Source organism: Solanum pennellii, chromosome 3 (assembly GCF_001406875.1).
Source record: "Solanum pennellii chromosome 3, SPENNV200".
Taxonomy (NCBI): Eukaryota; Viridiplantae; Streptophyta; class Magnoliopsida; order Solanales; family Solanaceae; genus Solanum; species Solanum pennellii.
Genome location: NC_028639.1, coordinates 67,320,446 through 67,341,640, shown reverse-complemented (window position 1 = coordinate 67,341,640; position 21,195 = coordinate 67,320,446). Strand labels below are relative to the sequence as shown.

The window sequence follows — 21,195 nt, the reverse complement described above, 5'->3', positions numbered from 1 at the left end:
TCCCCCCCCCCCCCCCACCCACAAAAAAAAGAGACATTTGGCAAAAGAACAACTAAGAGATATTCATCACAAAGGGAACAGAACATCAAATAGCAACAAACAACGTACCAAACGCTCTGCGGTGGTTGTTGCTCCCCATGCTACTGGATGTTCAGAAACAGGCTCAGCAAAGCGTGAAAGCTGCGAGCTGCCGGGCCTTGTCTCTGCACTGTGTGGGCGTGCCAATGTCGATGGTACTTTGTTTGATGATAATGGCCCAGAAGCTGACGAAGGCCTAGAACTGGTACCCCATGCACTAGTTGTAGGTTCTTGTGTTCTATCACTACCAGCAGTTGAAGGTCGAGTGCCACTCCCAGATGAAGGGCGTGATCTAAGATGACTTGGTGAGCTTGATCCACCATCAGCATTTGGAGAGTGTGTTGAGGAACCCCATGGATTTGACGTAGAGGAAGATGTACGGCTACCCCAGCTCAATGTACCCCTATGTCAAAAAAAGAGAGAGGGGCCCAGATCAAATCAACAAAGAAACAACACATACCAGACAGCTCTCCCCAAGGCAGGAAACCCGAATAAGTATCGCACAGAAGTGCCAATGCCAGGGGCAGGCGGACACCAATATAAGAAGGGCTTGAAAAGAAAATAAGAATTGAAAAAGAACACAGGTACTCACTTGGGAACAATTTCAACATTTGGGTCCAAACCATGGTTCTCTAACCTTCAAAAGGTTCAAGTACAAACAAATTTAGGAACACATATAATTAGATCAAAAAACCAAAAGTTCAAATCAGCCAATATTTCATACCGCTGACTGGGTAAGTTCAATGGTTTTGGAACAGCCACTTTTCCAAGGACTGTCATGCCACCTCTTCTTGCAGAAACCCACCTATAATGATGGAATGAAAGGGCAACTTAAGGAGATGACACAACCACACCAGTAAAACAATGTCTTCATACCAACTTCATTGTATGTGACACAATCTAATAATAACTTAGCAATTTGATAACACCATAAACTATAACAAAATGCAAAAAGGTTAATTTGTCGTAGAAATCAACGGAAAATTTTAGAAACCTTCCACTTTGATCCCAAAAAAGGGCTTTACAATATATTCGTAAGTTTTAACGCCACACCATTGAAACATCACCTTTTGAGAAATTTTTACAACAATTGTTCAATAAACTGAAAATGTCACACTGGGGCTCATTTCTAGCCCCTAACTAGAGAAATCCACAAGCATCATGGTTTTCCTAAAAACATGTAGAAGATTTGGAATTTAAGCAAACAACAATACCAAAATTTTTTGGAGAGAACAGCTTATGCAGAGGAACCTTCGTAAAAGAGAATTATGACTTTTGGAACGTAAAACTTAACAAGGAAATTCGGATCACGAAAAGAAGAATATGAGATCCTCCTCAAATTGGTTGGTCTACATTGCTTTGCATTTCTGACCTTAATATATTCAATACTTGATCAAAAAAACCAATACTACTGGTCTGCACCATTAAACATGTTAACAAACATAAAAACCTTCTTCACAATATTTGGCCATTGAAGCGACATATTTCCAGTATATAAACCACTTTAGAGACTGACCTACTCCATCATTCTATTTATTTGATAGTATTTGACAAGGACGAATTTTAAGATGCCAATTTCACTTACATATAAGACTAGTGATTGTATAGGAGAATCTTAAATGTGATCACTGAAAAGTTACTGATCCTGAAAAGTTATGGCCATGACAATTTTGTTCTTTCTTCCAGATTTTTTTCACTTTATTTGAAAATCAGTGGGCATGATAAATGGATTTAGAAAACACCCAAAACCTTGTTTTCACTTTCACTATATTTTCTTTTTCAAATTTCTCCAAACTTTTTTAATTTATAAAAATAGCCCCATTTAATAATATATTTCATTTTATTAGGAACAGTTCATTTAAACAATAAAATATTATTTGCAAAAACTATAACCAAATACAATTCCATCTTCAGCTCCAATTTCAAAAATTTCAAATGAAGTGAACTAACATTTCTAATATTATGTAGTAGCTCGTATATGGATTTAATCTATGACATTATGTAACTATCCATTATGAGACATTCCTCTTTTAAAGAAAAATTGGGGTTTTCAAATAAATTAGTCAAGTTGGGTGATTTACTAGTTTTTAAAAATTTAGGGGTATACACCATGTTTAGAAGGAAAAGAAAAACTCAAATTCTAAATATTCTTTGCAAAAAGCATGGTCAAACAGAACTCCAACTTTTGAAAATTCCAAATAAAGTGAATATTCTTTTGTTTTCATGGTCGAACAACCACTTAATGAATTGAAAATTGTATAAAAATGGGATACTGCCAGTCTGTCAATCATCTTGAAACGTCACAAAATGAAAAGAGTATCACATAAAGGAACATGGTCATTAAAAAAAAGTCATATAAAGGACTATTAAGAAATACTTTTATAGTCTAATTTTGTCCATAATCAGCATAACAGACAAAGAGGACCAGAGAGAAAAAGATGGAAAAATGTATAGTTTTGGATTTATAATGGTTTTTTAAAAACAAAATAACAGAGAAAGCCATGAAGTTAACTAGGAATGGAGAACGAAACTCAAATAAAGCAACATAAGGAGCATTTATGGAAAGTAAAAAAATTCTTGTGAGAGAAGGATCTCTTCATACCTTCTCTCCCCTGCCAACATATTTGAAGTCATTATCCAAATATTGATCTACGTTCATCCAAACAGCTTCACAACCTAATTCAGCTAGAATCTGGAAAATATTTGCAACAGCACCTCTTTCCATTAACAAGAGCCATCAAATTAATAGAAATGATACCAAAATATTTTCAAGATGAAACGTTACACCATAAACTTCAGACACAATTTCTACTTCATGGAAAAAAGTGGACATATGATTTAGAGTGCCAATGCCCAAATCAATTGGATTTGGGAAAGTGGTGACAAAACACACATATCGAATGTTTGTCCAAAACTTCAGAATCTGCTTATACTGAAAAGTGCTTTTCGGAATGTACTTCGTAAGTAGCAATTTGTTTTTTGCTAATCAATTTGAAAAGCACTTTTGTCAATATTAGAGCATCAATTTGTGTTTGGCCAAGCTACCGGAAAGAAAACTTTTTCAGCCTCTGCTACTAGTCAAAAGCACTTACTTTTTCCTTAAAAACTTGGCTAAGCACTTCAACTCACTAAAATAAGCACTTTTGGTTCCCAGAAGCTTTGGCCAAACAGGCTAGACAGTTTCACTAAACAATTTCCTTCTATGGGATCTCCAAGAGAAACTTAACTTTTATTAAAACTACACTGCTGTACAATGGTGGTTACAACAACGAACGAAAATGAAACATAATTAGATCCAGGTATGACAAGTGATGCATTCTGATTTGTGTATACAAGAGATCAAAGATAGATATTCCTATATGATATTCATCATTTTCTTTTCCCTTCTTTTTAAGTACAATACTACAATCTTGGCTGATTATTACCCCACCCCCCACCCCCAAGGATGTTTGGCTGCACATGGAGTTTAAGGAAATAAAAAACACTTGCCACACGTAAACCAAATGTAACCATTGTAAAATGCCAAAAGATGGCTGAAAGGATTGTTTTACCTGATAACCCACAGGCTCCAAAAATCATTAACCTCAATTGTAATTGCTTTAAATTTTGAGGTTAAGATAATCAAACTCTGCCTAATCGACTATAAATTATTTTTAGATTACCTAAAGGTATTTGCATATTCCCAGGAAACCAACTATTTTAGGTCATTAGGTAACTAGATAAGAAAAAAGTCATTCTCAAAAAGTTAACTAGATAAGAGAAAAACTAACCATAGTAACAATCTTTAAGCATTATCAACTGTATCAACCCGGTGGATACATCTTTAAATTATTTTCCTATTTTCTAGCATAACTCAATGGCCTTTTTTTTAAGTAAAAAATAGGTTAACGTTTACATATATTCAGTTATGGAAACCACATAATGGTTTTGGTCCCTAACCAAGCTTCAATGCATATTTCCCTGTTTCCACAAATAAAGTAACATCTTACAACAAAATATGTAAGAGAAAGTCAGAAACAACATAGGAGAATATAGGAGATCGATCTAGCCACTTTTTTATCTCTACTCAATTTTGCTTTAGAAATTTTTCAAGATAATTCCTTTCAGAAATCTATATAGAACATGAGTTTATTCCAGACAGTGGAACGAGATGATACAATATCACCACAACATGCACATGAATGGGAAAAGCATTTCTTACTGCCTCCCATCTCTGGCTACATAATACATACCTTTCCTAAGCTTAACTATGCCTTGCATAAAACTTTGGGGAAACAAGTGATGACAGGCTTATTCCTTAAATTACATATTAATTCCTAAAAGCCAGTAAGTATCAAGTAAAAGTAGCTGAACTTCTCTCAACTAGATGATCGGCTTCACTACCAACCAGCTTAATACAGTGTTGTTTGGAGTATGTTGCCTTCTCATTTCAATTATGGCGTCAAAATCAAAGAAACTCCAAGCAGGTGAAATGTACAAAATCATTAACATCACATTTAGAAAGTTTTGAGGTATATAATACAAGTCTTAACTTGAGATACTCTGAACATACATGTGAAGAACAGCATACTAACAAAAAATAACAGAATATGTCAAGATCAAAGAAACTCCAAACTAGATTAACCGCATATTCAATTAAACTTAACTCTATCTTGCACTTTATTTCTTTTCTTCCTTTTTCCCCCTTCATTGTACTTCATTTCTTTTCTTCCTTTTTTTCCCCTTCGAAGAACAGATAAGGAAGTTGGGTCCCATAACAAGCAAAAGAGCAAGGAAAGAAAACCCTTGCTAGTGAAAACTAATGGCCAAGCTACAAATAGAAATCTCCACATAAACATAATTCTATCTGTAAAGCCTAGTCCTTCATCTATTATCACGTTAAACAACGAATAAAATCCTCTCATAGCATAAAGCCTAATACTTTACTGAACAATAATACTACAGTCTAATTAGAAACCCCATCAAATTCCTACCAACAACCCTTTTTCCAATTGCAGCTCCAGAGATTAATTTACACATCCAAACGAAAAACACGGTTCCATAACCCACAACAATGACGCCTAGAACACACAAAAAATAATTCTAAAAACCAAACGTTTACCTCCACAAAATTCAGTGCAATTACAGAGTAGTTACACAATGCTCATAGCTCAGGACTCGATATCTTTCCCTAAACGCAGCACACTCGATGAAACACATAGTGTAAATATCCATATTCCTAAATTCCCTAACCCTAGAATCCATTTTTTTTCTTAATTTCATTAAAATCTCTTAAAATCATGATAAACACGAGAGAATGCCGAAAAATCATATTTTTGTAAGAAAGAACCACCGATATAGCTTACCAAAAGAAAAAAAAGAATTGAATCGGATCTGCGAGAAGCTCCGATCTGCAACAGGTAAATATTAGTGTATTTGTGTATTTTAGAGAGGCGATGATGAGTGTGTGTGTGAATTTGTTAGTAATTTTTTTTTGGATTTGAAGGGGAAAGAGATCGAAGGAGGAGAACAGAGAGAGAAAAGGGGGAAGTGGAGAAGAAGGGAGAATAAGGAAGAAGGGGAATATTGATTTTTGATTGAACCCCAAAACAAAAGGATGAGTAAAGTCTTTAATTAAACTAACACGGGTCCACTGTTAAATTTTCGGATTCACGTTAATCTCTTTCTTTTTTCTATAATTATAAATCTTTTTATTTATTACGTCACTCTAACTATCACCTCATCGCGTGATTTATGGATGTAAATGAGTAAATAAGTTGTTTTTTTTTAATACCTTTACTTTTCATATTCTCATTTGTTTGCACTCTATGAATATGAACAATTATTTATTGATATTAAGATTTAAATATTTATTTAGTTTGAATAATTTTTAATTATCATTATATTAAACAAAAATTTAATGTTATTCAATAATATTTTTGTATATGAATAATTTCATCATTATTTTATTCATTATCGTTAATCACTTTTGTCATCACAATGATCATTATCGTTGTTAAACGCTATCAAAAAGAGTCACCACACCTACCATCATAGTCATTGATGTCATATTTTCTATTAGGAAAAGGCGTAAATTTTTCCACAAACTTGGATCGAAAAGTCAGTTTCACACTTCAAGTATTATGATGACATATTACACACTCTTACTATTTGAAAGTGAATTTAATACCACCTTGAAATGCATGACACCACTCTCACAGTATGTAATGTGTTATACTCGGTGCCACATCAGCATCACGTCGGCGCCACGTTAGAAATTATAATTTTTTAATTTTTTTATTTTCTTTTCTTTATTATTTTTTTAACTCTATTTTACACTAATTAATTCCTAACTAATTATTAAAATTCTTTAATAATCATATCTTCTTCCAATCTAAATCCTTTCTACTTCTATCTCAACTAGAAAAATTATTCATTTGAATTTATATCGCAATTCTCTTTGTCTTCTCCGGCGAAGAACAATCAACGACCACCACCACCACAAACATACCTCCTTAATGTCATCCCTTTTTTTTCCCAACAGCTTACCCATCCCCGACAAAGAACAACCACCAAACAACTACCTCCGCCACCCAAAACACTAAATCGGTCATTCACAAACACCAAATCAAACCCCTTTACCTTATCCCTTTTCAACATATTTAAGATCCATAAGCTTCGTTTCAATTAGCTTCCCCCCTCAAATTTGAGTACAAAAGATGTTTTTTCAAATTCATGGTGTCTCTAGAACAGATTGTTTTATTTTTCGGCCCATTTATGATCCATGGTGTTTGAGTAAGCTTTGTGCTTTGTACAAAAAATTAAAGGAGAATTAACATAAACCAACTTTACTATCACTATCACTATCAACCATCATCATTATTAGCCGGCATCAACCATCACGGCCTTCAATACCACAAACTATCGCCTCATTAGTGAACATTCATATTTATTTTTTGTCAAATGATTATATTGTTTAGTAAATTTATATATTTTTTATCAACAACGTGAAGTTAAATGCCGTACAAGAATAACACGCATGGTAATGTCAAAGTTCTTTATCAAGGGAATTACAGAATTTATCACACTTCCATGAAATCCCAAATTTACAGAACAGGAGCATGATAATATATGAACATAAGAAGCAACCATTAATGTCTCTCTGGTCTCTATAACGGGAGATGTAAAACAACGATCCAAGAAGCTTCAAGCTCACACTCATAATCAGTATGCAGCAATTGGATTGGATTCGCAACCATTTGCTCGAGATCCAGTGACATCCACCCACACTTCATTGACACGCCCAATAATCCGGAAGGGAGAATTATACTGCGCTATAGAGTAAGCATATTCACTTGTAGAAGCAGTGGAGTTTGCCCATGGAGATCTACTCAAGCTCAGAGCCAGTTTCTCAGCTTCTTTAACAATGTTGCTGTCTCTTGCAAATCCTGAAAACTTCCTAACAGCAATGCAATGGCTGGTCCATGGATCAGGTTGAAGGTTTAGCTCCGGAAGGGGAAGAGGTGGATCGGCCTGGAACTTATCAGGCAAGTAGAACTTAACAAAGTATGCCGATGAGTGAAGAGGACCAGCTCCTGGGACAATGCTAGTCAAAACTGGCTTTGTCATATAGATACGAGAAAAGTTAAAATTTGCACCTTGAATGAACTGAAACAACCTGTACGACAATGAGCGAACATATAAACGTAAGCTTTCAATTTATCCACACATGAACTCTGCTTATACCAATTACCAAAGCAGTCCCAAATTCAGACAAAGTAGGGTAGCTGCAATAGGTAGTTGGACAACATAAAAATAGTGAAATTATGATAGATTCTCTGAATACTATGTTCGTGCCTACGTATTCACCTAGATATACGTAAGCTGAATCAAAACAAAGGATTTATATGGCTGATTCATACCAATTGAGATTGAGTCTCAGCTGATTGATTTATATTTAAGAGAGAGACGGAATTTTTCTTGTGCATTGGTCTGTTCAACGGCTTCAACTGTATTTGTTCATATTTGCAACCAAAACTGAGTTAAATCTACTAAAAGAAACATCTGTGAATCTTCATACAGCACTAGTAGAGCCACAAACCTACCTCTGCTTGCATTTACTAGAAGTCTATGTATCTGGTAAGCCAGGAACAGCTTCTTATTAACACTTAACATTAAGCAACTAGTTCAGACTTCAGAATGACACATCTGACACACAGTGCTTAATGATGACCAACCATCTAGAGTTGTCCATAGCCACAAAAGACATCCATGATCAAAGTCCCAACCCATAAAAAACTATATGACTTGACAGACCCTTGCTAAATCTCCAATTGTCAAAACTACCATCCATTACTGTTATATATAACCTAGAATAGCTGTAGCAGCCCAATCGCTTGAGAAATAGAAGAAAGAACATAGAACACAGTTGACAGTGTGTTCGAAGAGAATCTAAGAGTCAAATCAACATTGAAAGACTTTAGTAGTCTTTTAAAGGTGCTTAATCCACAAATAACTCTGTCTACTGCCTCTTATACTAAGAGTTGAGAAAATTACATCTAAGCATGATTTCTTTGTTTGATAACTGCTGTGTTTGAGACAGTTGTGTCCGGACCAGCTTGTACCCACCTCAACTAATTCCAAGAACACCTGCTATCTCCCATGGACCCGGTGTCCAGACCATCTTGTGCACACATCAACTAATTCCATGAACACCTGCTTTCTCCCATTCGAGCTGGTGTCATAGACCAGCTTGTACACACCTCAACTAATTCCACGGATACCTGCTATCTCCCATTCGAGCGGTGTCAAAGACCAACTTGTACACACCTCAACTAATTCCACCCACGGATACCTGCTATCTCCCATCAATATATATTTCGGGTAACTCTATCCACCCATCCAGATTTTAACATATGGGAAGAAATCACCTACTGTTTTTGCCTCCAGCAGCCATAAATCTAGGTGTCTGCGACTGTCACACAGGAAATTCGCGCAACTGAAATATCCTGAATTTGACTTTCTATACCAAAAATATTTCCTGAATTTACTTTCTATATTCTCTTAAGGTAGTGACTACATTGACCACTAGGCCGCACCACAGGTTGCTAGACCTAAGATTGAAATATATTCTTGATTATATATTTCTGTTCTGGTACATGCAAATCTCACTTACAAACTAGTAAGCAGCTTATGTATAACGAATGATAACTTAGGAAAAGCCTATAAGATTAGAGATCAAATTGGGGATCACCAATAAGTTAAAAGCTGCAAAAAAAGCCATCAACTCTAATTTCGAAAAGCTATGGGTAACTCCAATCATTGGTTAGTAAAGAAACAGTGAACAAATGAAAAAAAATGAGGAAAAGGGTACCTGTGAAAACCATTTCTGGTTGCTTTTTCGAAGGATATTTCGGTGACGGGTGCCGCCATCCATACCGACTCTCTGTAATGTCTGATTTCAAAATCTGATTCTGAGTGCACTATTCTGTACTCTGGTGATTCAATTGCTTTGCAGAATTCCGTTGAACACGCAATCGTTATTGCAAATACGATTATTAAACCATTCTTCAACCTTGACTTTTCCATTTCCTTACAACAGAGCTTACCCTTTCAACAGTGACGAACTGATGATATATTTATGACTTGTTTGCTTGTTTCGAGGAAACTTCACTAAGGCCCCCCTAACTAAGATTTAATTGCAAAATCACCCGGTCTCACAACTTAAGAATTTATGATTTAGCCCCTTAAGTTCTATATTTCATCACTATTCTACTGTAATTTTTTTGAAATATAATGTTTCCTTGTATGTTTTGCTAACCATCTCAACATTTGACATTGTTCATTTGAAAATTGAAATCAACACATTTTGATACATTATTATACATATTTTATTTTTAAAATCACAAGATTGAAAAGATTGTTTAACTAATCTTTTTTGTTATGTTATTTTATGTATTAAAACAAGATAAATGAAGTTTTGGAAGATAACTTCTCATACAATATTGTATGCCATTTTCTTTCATAAAGGAGCACTACCATCTCTAGATGGCCTTTCATCATAAAATGAGCTGTATAGCCTGTATTATCATTTCTCAAAACCATTAGGTAGTGATATTACATTATGAAGTGAGCATATGAGTAAAAACAACAGCATTTCTCTAAGAGAGTGAGAACAGTTTTGCTTAGTAGCAAATGATATAAACAAGTACCTTACCTTAAAATGTCATTCAATTTGCAGTAGTCCTTCTCCCTTTGGAAAACTGAGAAATTCGGTGTTTACAACTTCAAAACTCAGTGAACAATGGACTCTCGCGCTTCTACCCTATTCAACTTCAATAGCGAACTTGGTTCATAACAGGATCAAAGGGTGACAAGCTTTATTGTTGAGCATCGGGACTGGAGCCTCATAACAGTAACTTTCAAGGAGATTTTTATTGTATATATGAATCGAACCAAGTATACATTGTATGAGCTCTTTTTTTGGATACATCATTAATGTTGTAAATGATCGTAACTCTAACACAGGGATTTAGGAAAGATTGTCTTCAATTCAAGTAAATTTGAAAGACTAGAGTGCTATTTCACTAGCCCATTCCAACATTGAGCTTGTCATCGTCATCTTGGACAAGCTTCTATGTATCAAGTACCTGTCTTTTCTATTTTTACTGTATATCAAAGCATTGGTGTAACAAGTGCTTTTTGTCTTCATTTTCTAAAGCTAGCTGGGAGTGTGTCTTCTGTAAAATACTCCTCCCTGACCTCCTTTGCTGAGCAAAATCTCACCTTTAAAATTGCAAATACAAGTGTAAGACGATATTATATCAAAGCAGCTGAAAAAATAGAACTATTTTTGTTCTGTCAAAAATAAAATGAAGATTACGTAATCAAGATGTGATATAGTCATTTCTTAATGTTGTCCAATTTATTAATGCAAAGCATAAAAGGTTTGAATGACATAAATAACTAATCATGAAATGAAAGTTATGAGAAACTGAGGACTATTGCTTCAAAGACGCCAAATCATATGGATATTTCATGCTTGCTTTAACCTAGAGGCTCACTGTATAATGGCTAAAAGCAGACATAACAAGTGAGGTTACAGGCAGTAACTATACTATCTCAGTGTGTCTGTATAAAACACAGGCATTAGTAGCAACCATGACGAGCTGATGCATAGGGGAAATAACTTCAAGAACTTGCCTAGTTCTTCGAATAAAATTATAATGGACTATGTTTACTATATAGTGAGGATATAAGACAGGCTTTTGGATATACGATTTATAACTCAAACCGAAACAATACACGTGAGAAGTCAATTAACTCCTTAACTGATATAGCATGGAAATTCTTACCAATGAAGCGTATTGCTTGAGCATGGGTTTGACAAGCTGCCACAGTGGTTTGAACACAAAAGGAGCGTCAACAAAAAGAACCTGACCCACTCGTCTTGGATAATAGTCGTAGAATACATCAAACTGTGTCAGAATGAATAAAAGGAACTCAGCAGGCAATTTTAAACTGTTCAAGATTCTGATGAAAATTGCTAAATGCTATATACCAAGTAAATACCATGAGGAAAACCATTAAGTTTATCACACTGAACTTTCAAGCATACTTTTTCATGATGTATCAGCATCATGAAAGTTGAGTTTTACTTGACAAAGGTGATAAAACAAGTATTGTAACAGCATAGTTTAGCCACAAAAGAAAAAAGAGAAAGAAGGTGGAAAACCTTACGACTTAAATCATCCTGAACTAAGGCACGGAGAGATAAACCATGTAAAATATGTAAAAGAGCAACTAAAAGGACATTACCAAAAAAGAAAGGAACTTAAGATCTGCATTCTCTGTTCCAAACCCTCTCAGATCGAATATACCAAGTATATCTTGTTTGCCAGCAGGAAGTCTACTCAATGCCTTCTCAATTAGAAAGACACATAACTTCTCATCTTCATCAGGATCCTGCTTCTGTGGCACCAAATTTTAGTGTACAGATTAGAACAGCTAAACAGGATCTACAGGGTAAAAATTTTGTTTCATAAGAAATCTCCAGTTCCAAACATTCTATTTCTTTTCCACCCAAAATCACAAGTTTAGATGAACACTTTATCCTCCTTAAGAAATTATAGTAGTTAGATAAGTTTTATATTTCCAATTAGTACAATTGGAAGCATTCTGAAAAAGTACTTCAATAAATATAAAGAATCAGATCTTGCTAAGGTCAAATTCAGAAGTTTCATGATAGCAAAATCCACTCATGCATGAATTAACTAGGAGAAAGTACAAATGCATGTTTCGTTGTCTACATCATTAATACTTCAAATTTCACTCACTCAAGTTAACAAAATTAAAAAAATTCTTCAAGCTTTTACTTAAACAATGAAATCAGGCACGTAGGACCTAAGAAATTCTGATCAGTCAAAATAGAGGTGGATTCAAAGTTTAGTTCTCTGAATGAAAAGCAAATGGTAAAGATACAGCATTCTGGTGTTACTAAACTAGTTTTAAGATAAGCTGGGTCACATTGTTACCTGAGGAAAATGCTTTGATGCGTCCACTATCAAGACTGGTCTTCCATTGACATCAAAACTGTCATGCACATATGCTTTTCCAGTTTCAGCACTATTTTTAACTGACTCTTCTGACAAGTCTGATACACCAAATTCATGACGCCATCCCTGATATGAAAGTTTGGGAGATACATCATTGTAAGTGTCCCTTCTTACTCTTGAAGCTTACAGTAACTATTATAGCATTGCAAATATTCAGCTCAGATGCAGCTCTTAAGTAGTTTCATGATAATTGAAATGAAGGATTGACACAGCAAAACAAGTCTACTGGCAGGAAGGAGGAAAAATACTCCCATTCTTCTCATAACCATGAGGAAATGAAATGTTTGTAGTAATCCTAGGCTCTTATCAATACAGTGTCCCATGTTTTATATAGCCACTTCATGAGAAAATTCTTTTGACACAGTGTGGACAAGTCAATGAAAGGCAGAGGAAGAATAAGTCTATTCTCTCCACCTTCAGAAACCAGATGGAAGGAGGAAAATAAATCAGAGAAGAGTAAAAAGAAGAAGATAGCTGATGCCTTATGGGTGAAGATATGATGATGTGCTAATCAACATTAGAGAAGCTATATTTTATTTTCCTTTAAATAAACAAGTCAGAGTATGACAGTCAAATAATCGTGATGATTCTAGTAACATAAACAACATAATTACAATGGCTTTATGCAGCTTGGAAACAGCATCATCAACTGAGAATTTACGATCCTTCAAGAACCATAGAATCATCTCCTCATCGTCTCTTCCATTTCTTCCAACAGGGAGATCTGCATATTCCCTTTTAAGTCTCTCCTTTACATCCAACACTAACTGCAAAGTACAAATGTGGCACCATCAGATTTTATCGCAGCATTGTTTGTGTGAGAAGGGCATATATGCTGATGGAATTTAACTAACAAATTGTCTAGTATTCAACTAAGAATTTTTATTTAAAAAGGGGGGTTTTTATCTCATATTCCAGTCAAATTCAGTACAACATGATCAGAGTTACATAGTCTCCTTGAACTGAGTTGTGGAGAATCCATAATGTTTCATGGAGTCGCAAAGTTTGATTACACAGTCAGAATGACCTTTTGGATTGAGATTACTTCATATCAATTTTCCACAGATTTCATGAAAAATAAAATAGTTCAAGAGCACACACTATATCAATAGAAAACTGAAAATCATTGCATAGAAATCAATCACTTCAGTTAGAAGCTGAGAATAAGATGTCAAAGATTTGTCCTGCAGGCACTCGAGCGAATTTTCAGTAGATAGTTACTTGAAGAACAAACAGAGAAATCTATGCAGTCCAAACATCACTCCTTTCCATTCAACAACTGCAAAAACCTAATAATATTTGATTTTACTGGGTTTGTCTAATTTTAAACACAACTTCCTGATAAATTGAAGAATCAAAGTTAGTGGTTGGGAGACCACTTACACCTTTTGCGATTTGTGAGGGTCCAGATTGAGGCAATTCCGAACACGTAATCTGCTATATCCAGTGGCAACAATCGGTGTAGCTTTGACAAGATGACGACCTAGTAATGGAGGTCTAAGAACCAACTGGAATGACATTTCCTCAACTTCGCTTTTGAATTCCCCCTTCTTCTTCTTCTTCTACAGAGATAGAAAGAAACACAGTTATATATGTATGATGCCACCTATTCTGGCTCACCCATTTTTCACATGTGATTTTTGTATTTAATTATGAATTATGATATACTAGACTACTACTTATTGATCGAAAAAAATAAAATATATTTCGTAAGAGTATATTTTTCTCCAAATAATAATATTATTTATCATTAACTTTACACGTTTTAATATTTATCATTATCATACATAACTAATGAAAACAATAAATTATGAATTGATCGTAAAATTTCTATTGATTTCATAAAATGAACAAGTATTATTGAATATTCGTGAATAATAATAATTGAACGGAGGGAGTATAAGAATTTTACAAATTTTGATACTTTTTTCACAATTTGTGGAAATTTTCATGTCTATGAAAAATAAATTCAAACTATATGATCAAACAAACTTCAAATTTTTAATCTAACTTCAAATCACGTCTAAATCAAACCTAGGACTTGCAATGCCGGTAAAAAAAAAAGAAGTACAGGCTTGAATTTTTATTTATTTTTTTACTTAAAAATTCATCTTTCTATGGTGAAAAAATATATAACTAGACTTGTAATTTTATATTTAGTGAGATTATTTATATCTAGACCAAACAAATACTCATAAGATCTGTTTTATGGTGTACTAATCTTCTTGTTTGAATGATCGGAAGGAGAAGGAGAAGTCGCGAGCGAGAATCAAATTTAGCACCTATTTGCTTCTTCGTAAATAGTGTTTATTGTCCACCAATTTGATGATAGGAGCTCAAAAATGTGTTAATATGAGGTTATAATTCAGAGTAAATATTTTATGTTTTTTGCCACAGAACCTTTTGTATATCGAAATATATAAATAAACCCAAATATAATTGAAATATGCAAATGAGAACTTATTTGTATATCAAAATATACAAATGCAGAACCCATTTGTATAACAAAATATATAAATAGATTCAAATACAATTTTTTTTAATGTATATGCATTCCGAGATATACAAATTCATAGTCATAAAAAATTATAAAGTTTGTTATGAAGCGCAATTATACTAACTATAACTATAATATACAAATATAATTTTTATATTCTTCAAACCTAAAATTAAACTTCATTTACAAAAGAATTATCGATAGCTCAAATAAAATATTTTCCAGATTTTTATAGGGTGCTTCAGAACAATAATATAAGAATACATATTCATAATATCACTACGAAAAAAAAAACTAAGCAAAATACTTATAGCTAAAACATATTTGAGAAATCAAAGAAGATATCTCTTAAATAATATCTACTGGTAGAGTATAGCTAGAGCCACAAAATTCTTTCATTTGTCATGTCAAAACAAGCTGCTCATACTATATGATTTACAAAAAATAATTAAATAATATTATCTTGATTTGTCTTCTTCCTCATTAATTTTGTTCAATTCAAACAAATTACTTGAAGGTCTCCTTTTGTTTTGAAGCATTTTATTCAAGTTAATAATTCGAACAATTTTTTTTTCTTTTTTTTCGTTAAATAAAAACTTCTTCTTTCCTTTGTTTTTGTTTTTTGTTCGTTTTGTGCTTTTTTTTATTTATTTACCTATTTTCTTCTTCTTTTGTCATTTTATTTATTTTAGAAGCAATAAATGAACCCATAGAATAATACTAATTAATGCATATTAATGAAAAAATATTTTTTTTCTTCCAAACAATTAAGGATATTCACTTTTTGTTTCCCTTTCTCTTGTTTTGATTTCTTTTTTTTTGTTTTTGTTTTACTTTAGTTTTTTTTTTTGTTTGGTTTTATCTTCTTTCTTCATTTTTTCCCTCTTTTTTCGATTACATTATCTTCTTTTTATACCGTTATAATAGTTTTGTATATTATTATCTCTTTTTAAAATATAAAAAGGGAAAGACATAAAAAATTTTGAATTTGGTCCAAAAATTCACTTTAGCACTTAAACTATACGGGCATTTAAATATCCCTTAACATCTTTGAAATGAATTAAAAACCACCCTGAGATTATTATTCCACTCTCACTTGCCACATCATAGTCATGTAAGTAGCCACATCATAGTCATGTAAGTACCACAATAACGCCATATCAATACTACGTCATTAATTATTTTCATCATTTTTCTTTAACACTTCTTAAAATTAATTTACACTAATTAATTAATTCAAAGTGTATTTTCTAAAATTAAAATTAAAAATGTTGATCCATTTTTATTTTACCCCATACCCCGCCCCCATCCACCCCCTTACTTCTTCACCATTTCTAACTCTTCAATGTTCATTTTTTCCCTCTCCATAATTTCCAACTATGTTCACCATCCAAACTCCTTTCATCGTAACCCTCAAATCACCGCCGAAGCTCCATTACTTGATTCTTCAAAACACCAACAAACAACCGAATCACCACTTCGTCTTCTTCCTTAAAACACCATCAATAGTGAGTTTCAAACCTCTTAAACGGAGCAACAAAAACAACAACAATCAGCCCGTTTCTCTTCTTTTCGCGTTTTATTTGGTAAACTTTCGACACCGGAGAGATAAAGGATCTATCATCACTCCTTTTGTCTTTGAACAAATCAAAAATAAAAAAAATCACTGATTCTACCTCCGCAAAGTCCGGTAAACTAGCAACTTTTTTCACTCCAGTAAAAATCAATAAAATTTATATGTATGAAATTGACGTCAATAATAAGATAGTGGTGTTAGGTTTTGTAGATTAGTAAAGAGACTGTGAAATTGAAGTAGTTAATAGAGTTAAAGTTGAAGATGGAGGAAAAAATGATGTTTCAATGGGGAAGACACCCCTAACTGCACTACATCCTTCGGTGATAGTGGTATCATGACCCAATCAATTTTCAGTTTCAAACTATTTTAATATCTTCGATTTCAATCCCGCCTATTTGGCACATCTAACTACACTTACACTACGCTCTTTGGTGATAGAAATCATTCAAATCAACATCGGTCTATCATTAAAAATTTAAAATTAAACTTTTCTTTGTACATGAGTTTCTCGCTTAGCTCTGAAATGCATGAGTAATGATTTTATCATTAAAATTAATTATTTACGTAAGAAAATTAATGAAATACTGTCGAAACAAATATGTATTAGACTAAAGAGTATCAGATAAATCATTATAGTTCTTAGCATTGAACCTATCCTTACATACCAACATGAATTGTGGTACACTGGTGGAAGTGTTTCACCCTTAATCAGAGGTCTCGGGTTCAAGCCCTGGTAGTGCGCGATCCAAGTTTAGTCGGCCCTCCAATATGGGCTTCCGGACACCGAACCAAAAAAAAGAAAGAACTTATCCTTACATAAATCTTAGGGCTGCTGCAATACATACATAAAGATAGTAATGTATAATTTGCGTGTATAAATGTCATATACGCTTAGCTACAGAGTATGATACCAAATATTTCGACTCTCTAGGACGATTAATTATAACTTCAAAGAAGCTCTAAGAAGAGACTTGCTTTAGGATGAAGGCCTGCATCTTTGAGTGTTACTCCCATTTGATCCACACCATACACTTTCCTTGGAAAGTTTGATATCAGTCTGTAATTTCCAACTCCAGGCAATCCTAGTGAATCGACGTACCTAAATATTGCTTGAATGTTATCTGTCGATGAGAAGCTCTGCTCCCTCCTCTCACCATTTGGAAATCGAATTGCAATCTGCATGAATTCATCAAGAAAGTTGAGTATACCAATCATCAGTATGTCACAGATTTTAAGTTATATACACTGACATGTTACTTGACATTTATTCTACGTTAACAATCATGTAATTTACGCTATCCATATATATAACTCATATGCAATACCAAGAGATAAAGTACTGTGTTATTACCTGAGTCATTTGAGTTTTTTTTCCTGCAGTTGCATTGGTAGACTCTTTCTTCATACTAGAATGGGATTGTTTAGGATTTTGCATAGTTACTTTGGCAAAGATAGAATCTTTTTTCTTGCTAGACTGGGATAGTGGCGGATTTTGCGTAGTTGCTATGGTAGAAGTAGCTTCTTTTTGCTTACTAGATTGGATCTGTGTTGGATTTGGTTTAGGTTTCTCTTGATTTGATTTATTTGGAGCATGTTCTGGTTTTGAATTCCGCTGCGAGGGCATTATGTTCTTGAGTTTTTCTTTCTCCTGAAAAAAAGTGAAGGAAGTTGGTTTGATATCGAGTTTTCTCTCGATAAGAAGAAATGTAGAGCTAGTAATATAATAAACAGAAATGGACCTCATCAATCTGAAGAGATGCAATGTAAGCTACATCTTGTTCTTCCCTTAGTCGACGATCCGCCCTTAAATTTTCTTGTTCTCTGACCCTTCCACTGCCAAAAGCCAATCCTTGTTCTTCCATTGTTCTTTGTAATATCTCCACTAATTCAGCTGGAGAAACTGGACCTTCCAACTATTCAAAGTATGTGAGGAGAAAAAAGTGTAAGTACCATCTAAAGTACATTACCTACTTCACAAAAAATGTTTTCTTTGATGATGGTGGCGTTCATGGCTAGTTTACGGGCATCTCGACTAGTTTCACAGGATACCTAACGCCTCCCACCAGCAACAACGACTAGGTAACTTTGTCAATCAAAGCTAGAATAGATAGAAAGAAATCACCTAGTTTATTATCTTGGAAATTGAACCTAACATCTCATAGTGCCCAATCTACTTCGTTGACCACTAGGTCACACCCTTGGTGCGCTTTGCCTTAATTCTAGTTGAGTCTAAGTCATTTCATCAATCCTGAAGCAGGGGAAATTTCTATTCTTCTGTTTTATTTTTTGGTTGTTAGATACATTAAGCTCCCGCTATGTATGGGGTTTGGGGAAATGATTGGACCATGTGGGGTCTATTACACATATCCTCACAAGGTTTGTTTCTATATTTCGAACCTATGACCTCTAAGTCACACGATAACAACTCTTACCGTCTTGGAGTTATACACAAATAGGAGGACAATACAACAAAAAATGAACTGAAATTGAAAATAACAGACTCAAGTTAACCTGTTGCAGCACAGCTATGCTATCTCCAGGAGCAGGAGCTACAAGGGCACAAAAAGGGAAACTTGAAGCCCTTAGACTTGTAGCCATCTGCAAACCCTCTCCTCTATCAGCAAGTGCACCCCAACAAACATAATTTGCATCAAGAAACTGCACCACAAGATCACAACACAAAGTCTCACTGCAGAAAGAAGGGGTAAAAGGGTGTTGTGGAGAGTGAAAGTACACAAACAAGAACTTATGCTCATCCTTTGCTATCTTTAGTGCATCCATAAACTTACAAGCATAGAAAAATGGATGTTGAGTTCCATATTCTTGCTCAAAATTGTTCAAAAATGCCCATTCTTCTTGGACCATTGAAGGAGGAAAATCAAATGGATCTTGAAAAGGGAATTCATAAGGGTGTTGATAAGGAAAATTAGGATGAGGTAATTGTTCTTGATGATTTCTTCTTCCTCCAATTCTCATTAAGTCCATTCCTTGATCCATTACTCTTGAAAATCCTCCCATTATACTACGAGGAAGACTCACCATTCTTCTAACAATCCCATTATAAGATTGTCCTGTTGATCTTCCACTTGAAAAAGACATTACTAATCAAGAATATTGTTATTGTTTTTGTGTACTCAAGAGAGAAAAAGATTGAATCTTTAAACTCAATTTGCAAAGAGTGAGTCTTGTAAGTGTCAAATGGTTTAAGGGGAATCCAAGAAATAACTTTTACTGTATCAAATGAAGGGACATAATTTCTTCTTGATGTTAGTCAAAATTACTTTTGGGAATTTTTGCTTTTTATCAGACTTTAAGAAAAGTAAATTCTGGGAATATTTTCTTAAGCCAAAATTTTCATTTTTTGTCTTCTTTTACATGATTTCAACAAGGGTACTTTGTACTTGGAATAAATCTAGTGGTAATATATTTTTTTTGTTATAGAAGGAGTAGATTTATATAGTTTTTTTAATGTGGAAAGAAAATTCTCCCATAGATATTTAATAGTACTATGGCATTTTGTTTGTCTCCATATCAAGATTAGATTCCAAGTTAGTTCACTACACTACTCCTTTCTTGATCAACAACCACATCTAAAAGGGTAATTAAAGCAGACTTAAACATCTTTTTAAATCTCCTTTAATCTTTAGCTTGTCTGTTAATTAAGATGTTTACCAGAAAGTGTTAAGAGTGCTAGAAATTTGACAAATATTCCCATCCTTTATGGTGAGAATAGGTAAGGTGAGACAATTAGCTTGTCTGGTAGAGCGTATAAGAATAATACTGAATATGATATATTAGTAAGTTCAGTATATATGATTTGTTTTATTAAATGAAGGAAAAATTGTATATAATAGCAAACTAATAACCTAAAATAAATGGAGTAGCTAGGTTTGATTTAATTGTGTTCCATAGCAAACGTTTGCAAAAAATTGTCAGGCGTCTCTCTCCCAAATATCTCGCTCGCCACTCTCCTCCAATCTCTCACTCGCTTCCTCACTTTTTATACAAACACAAGTGTATAAAAATTGTTTCTAATTGTATAAAGCAGAGAAAATTGTATAAATACATACATTTTTGTTCCCCTCTCTCCCCTCTTCCAGATCTCACTCGCCACTCTCCCAAATCTCGCTCGCCACCCTCGCCTTTCTCACTTATACAAACAGAAGCGAAATGTATAAATTGCGTTTCTGTTTGTATAAAGCGTGAGAAAATTGTATATACACATGCAAGTACATATATTTTCGTCCTATACACTTATAATTATACAATAAAAATACTCCCCTGCCCAGTTTCTTTTGCCTTTCTCTCTTTCTCGTTTTATACAATTTTCAAATTGTATCTAATTTCTCTCTTTCTCGTTTTATACAATTCGATTCAATTGTATATTCCTTGTCAAGTCTCTTTTGTCTTTCTCTCTTTCTCATTTTATACAAATTCAAATTGTATATAAT

The 21,195-nt window shown here is 33.9% G+C and overlaps 4 protein-coding genes across 4 annotated transcripts in view; all 4 read right to left on the bottom strand.

Annotated features, from left to right (window-relative positions):
• The window catches only part of LOC107014313 (protein MODIFIER OF SNC1 1), a 13,301-nt gene extending 7,641 nt beyond the window's left edge, over positions 1-5,660 (bottom strand). Inside the window, exons 1-5 of the mRNA XM_015214165.2 lie at positions 5,424-5,660; positions 2,681-2,770; positions 803-883; positions 671-715; positions 109-481 (exon numbers count right to left, since the gene is read on the bottom strand). Coding sequence (XP_015069651.1) covers positions 109-481; positions 671-715; positions 803-883; positions 2,681-2,712 — 531 coding nt within the window. The 5' untranslated portion in view covers positions 2,713-2,770; positions 5,424-5,660. The remainder of the gene's footprint in view (positions 1-108; positions 482-670; positions 716-802; positions 884-2,680; positions 2,771-5,423) is intronic.
• Positions 5,661-7,095: 1,435 nt separating this feature from the next.
• On the bottom strand, positions 7,096-9,755 carry LOC107015346 (heme-binding protein 2-like). The gene is made up of 2 exons (XM_015215590.2): positions 9,431-9,755; positions 7,096-7,735 (listed from the first exon to the last, which is right to left on the bottom strand). The coding sequence occupies exons 1-2, from the start codon at positions 9,643-9,645 to the stop codon at positions 7,282-7,284; spliced, it is 669 nt and encodes a 222-aa protein (XP_015071076.1). The 5' UTR covers positions 9,646-9,755; the 3' UTR covers positions 7,096-7,281.
• A 701-nt stretch (positions 9,756-10,456) lies between these two features.
• Positions 10,457-14,329, bottom strand: LOC107015345 (motile sperm domain-containing protein 2). Its single transcript, XM_015215589.2, has 6 exons — positions 14,057-14,329; positions 13,286-13,438; positions 12,591-12,737; positions 11,875-12,027; positions 11,412-11,534; positions 10,457-10,842 (listed from the first exon to the last, which is right to left on the bottom strand). The coding sequence occupies exons 1-6, from the start codon at positions 14,189-14,191 to the stop codon at positions 10,765-10,767; spliced, it is 789 nt and encodes a 262-aa protein (XP_015071075.1). The 5' UTR covers positions 14,192-14,329; the 3' UTR covers positions 10,457-10,764.
• A 2,997-nt stretch (positions 14,330-17,326) lies between these two features.
• On the bottom strand, positions 17,327-20,158 carry LOC107012385 (plant UBX domain-containing protein 10-like). Its single transcript, XM_015212223.2, has 4 exons — positions 19,256-20,158; positions 18,484-18,657; positions 18,096-18,392; positions 17,327-17,920 (listed from the first exon to the last, which is right to left on the bottom strand). Exons 1-4 carry the CDS (start codon positions 19,841-19,843, stop codon positions 17,693-17,695), a joined length of 1,287 nt encoding a protein of 428 aa, XP_015067709.1. The 5' UTR covers positions 19,844-20,158; the 3' UTR covers positions 17,327-17,692.
• Between the last annotated feature and the right edge of the window lie 1,037 nt (positions 20,159-21,195).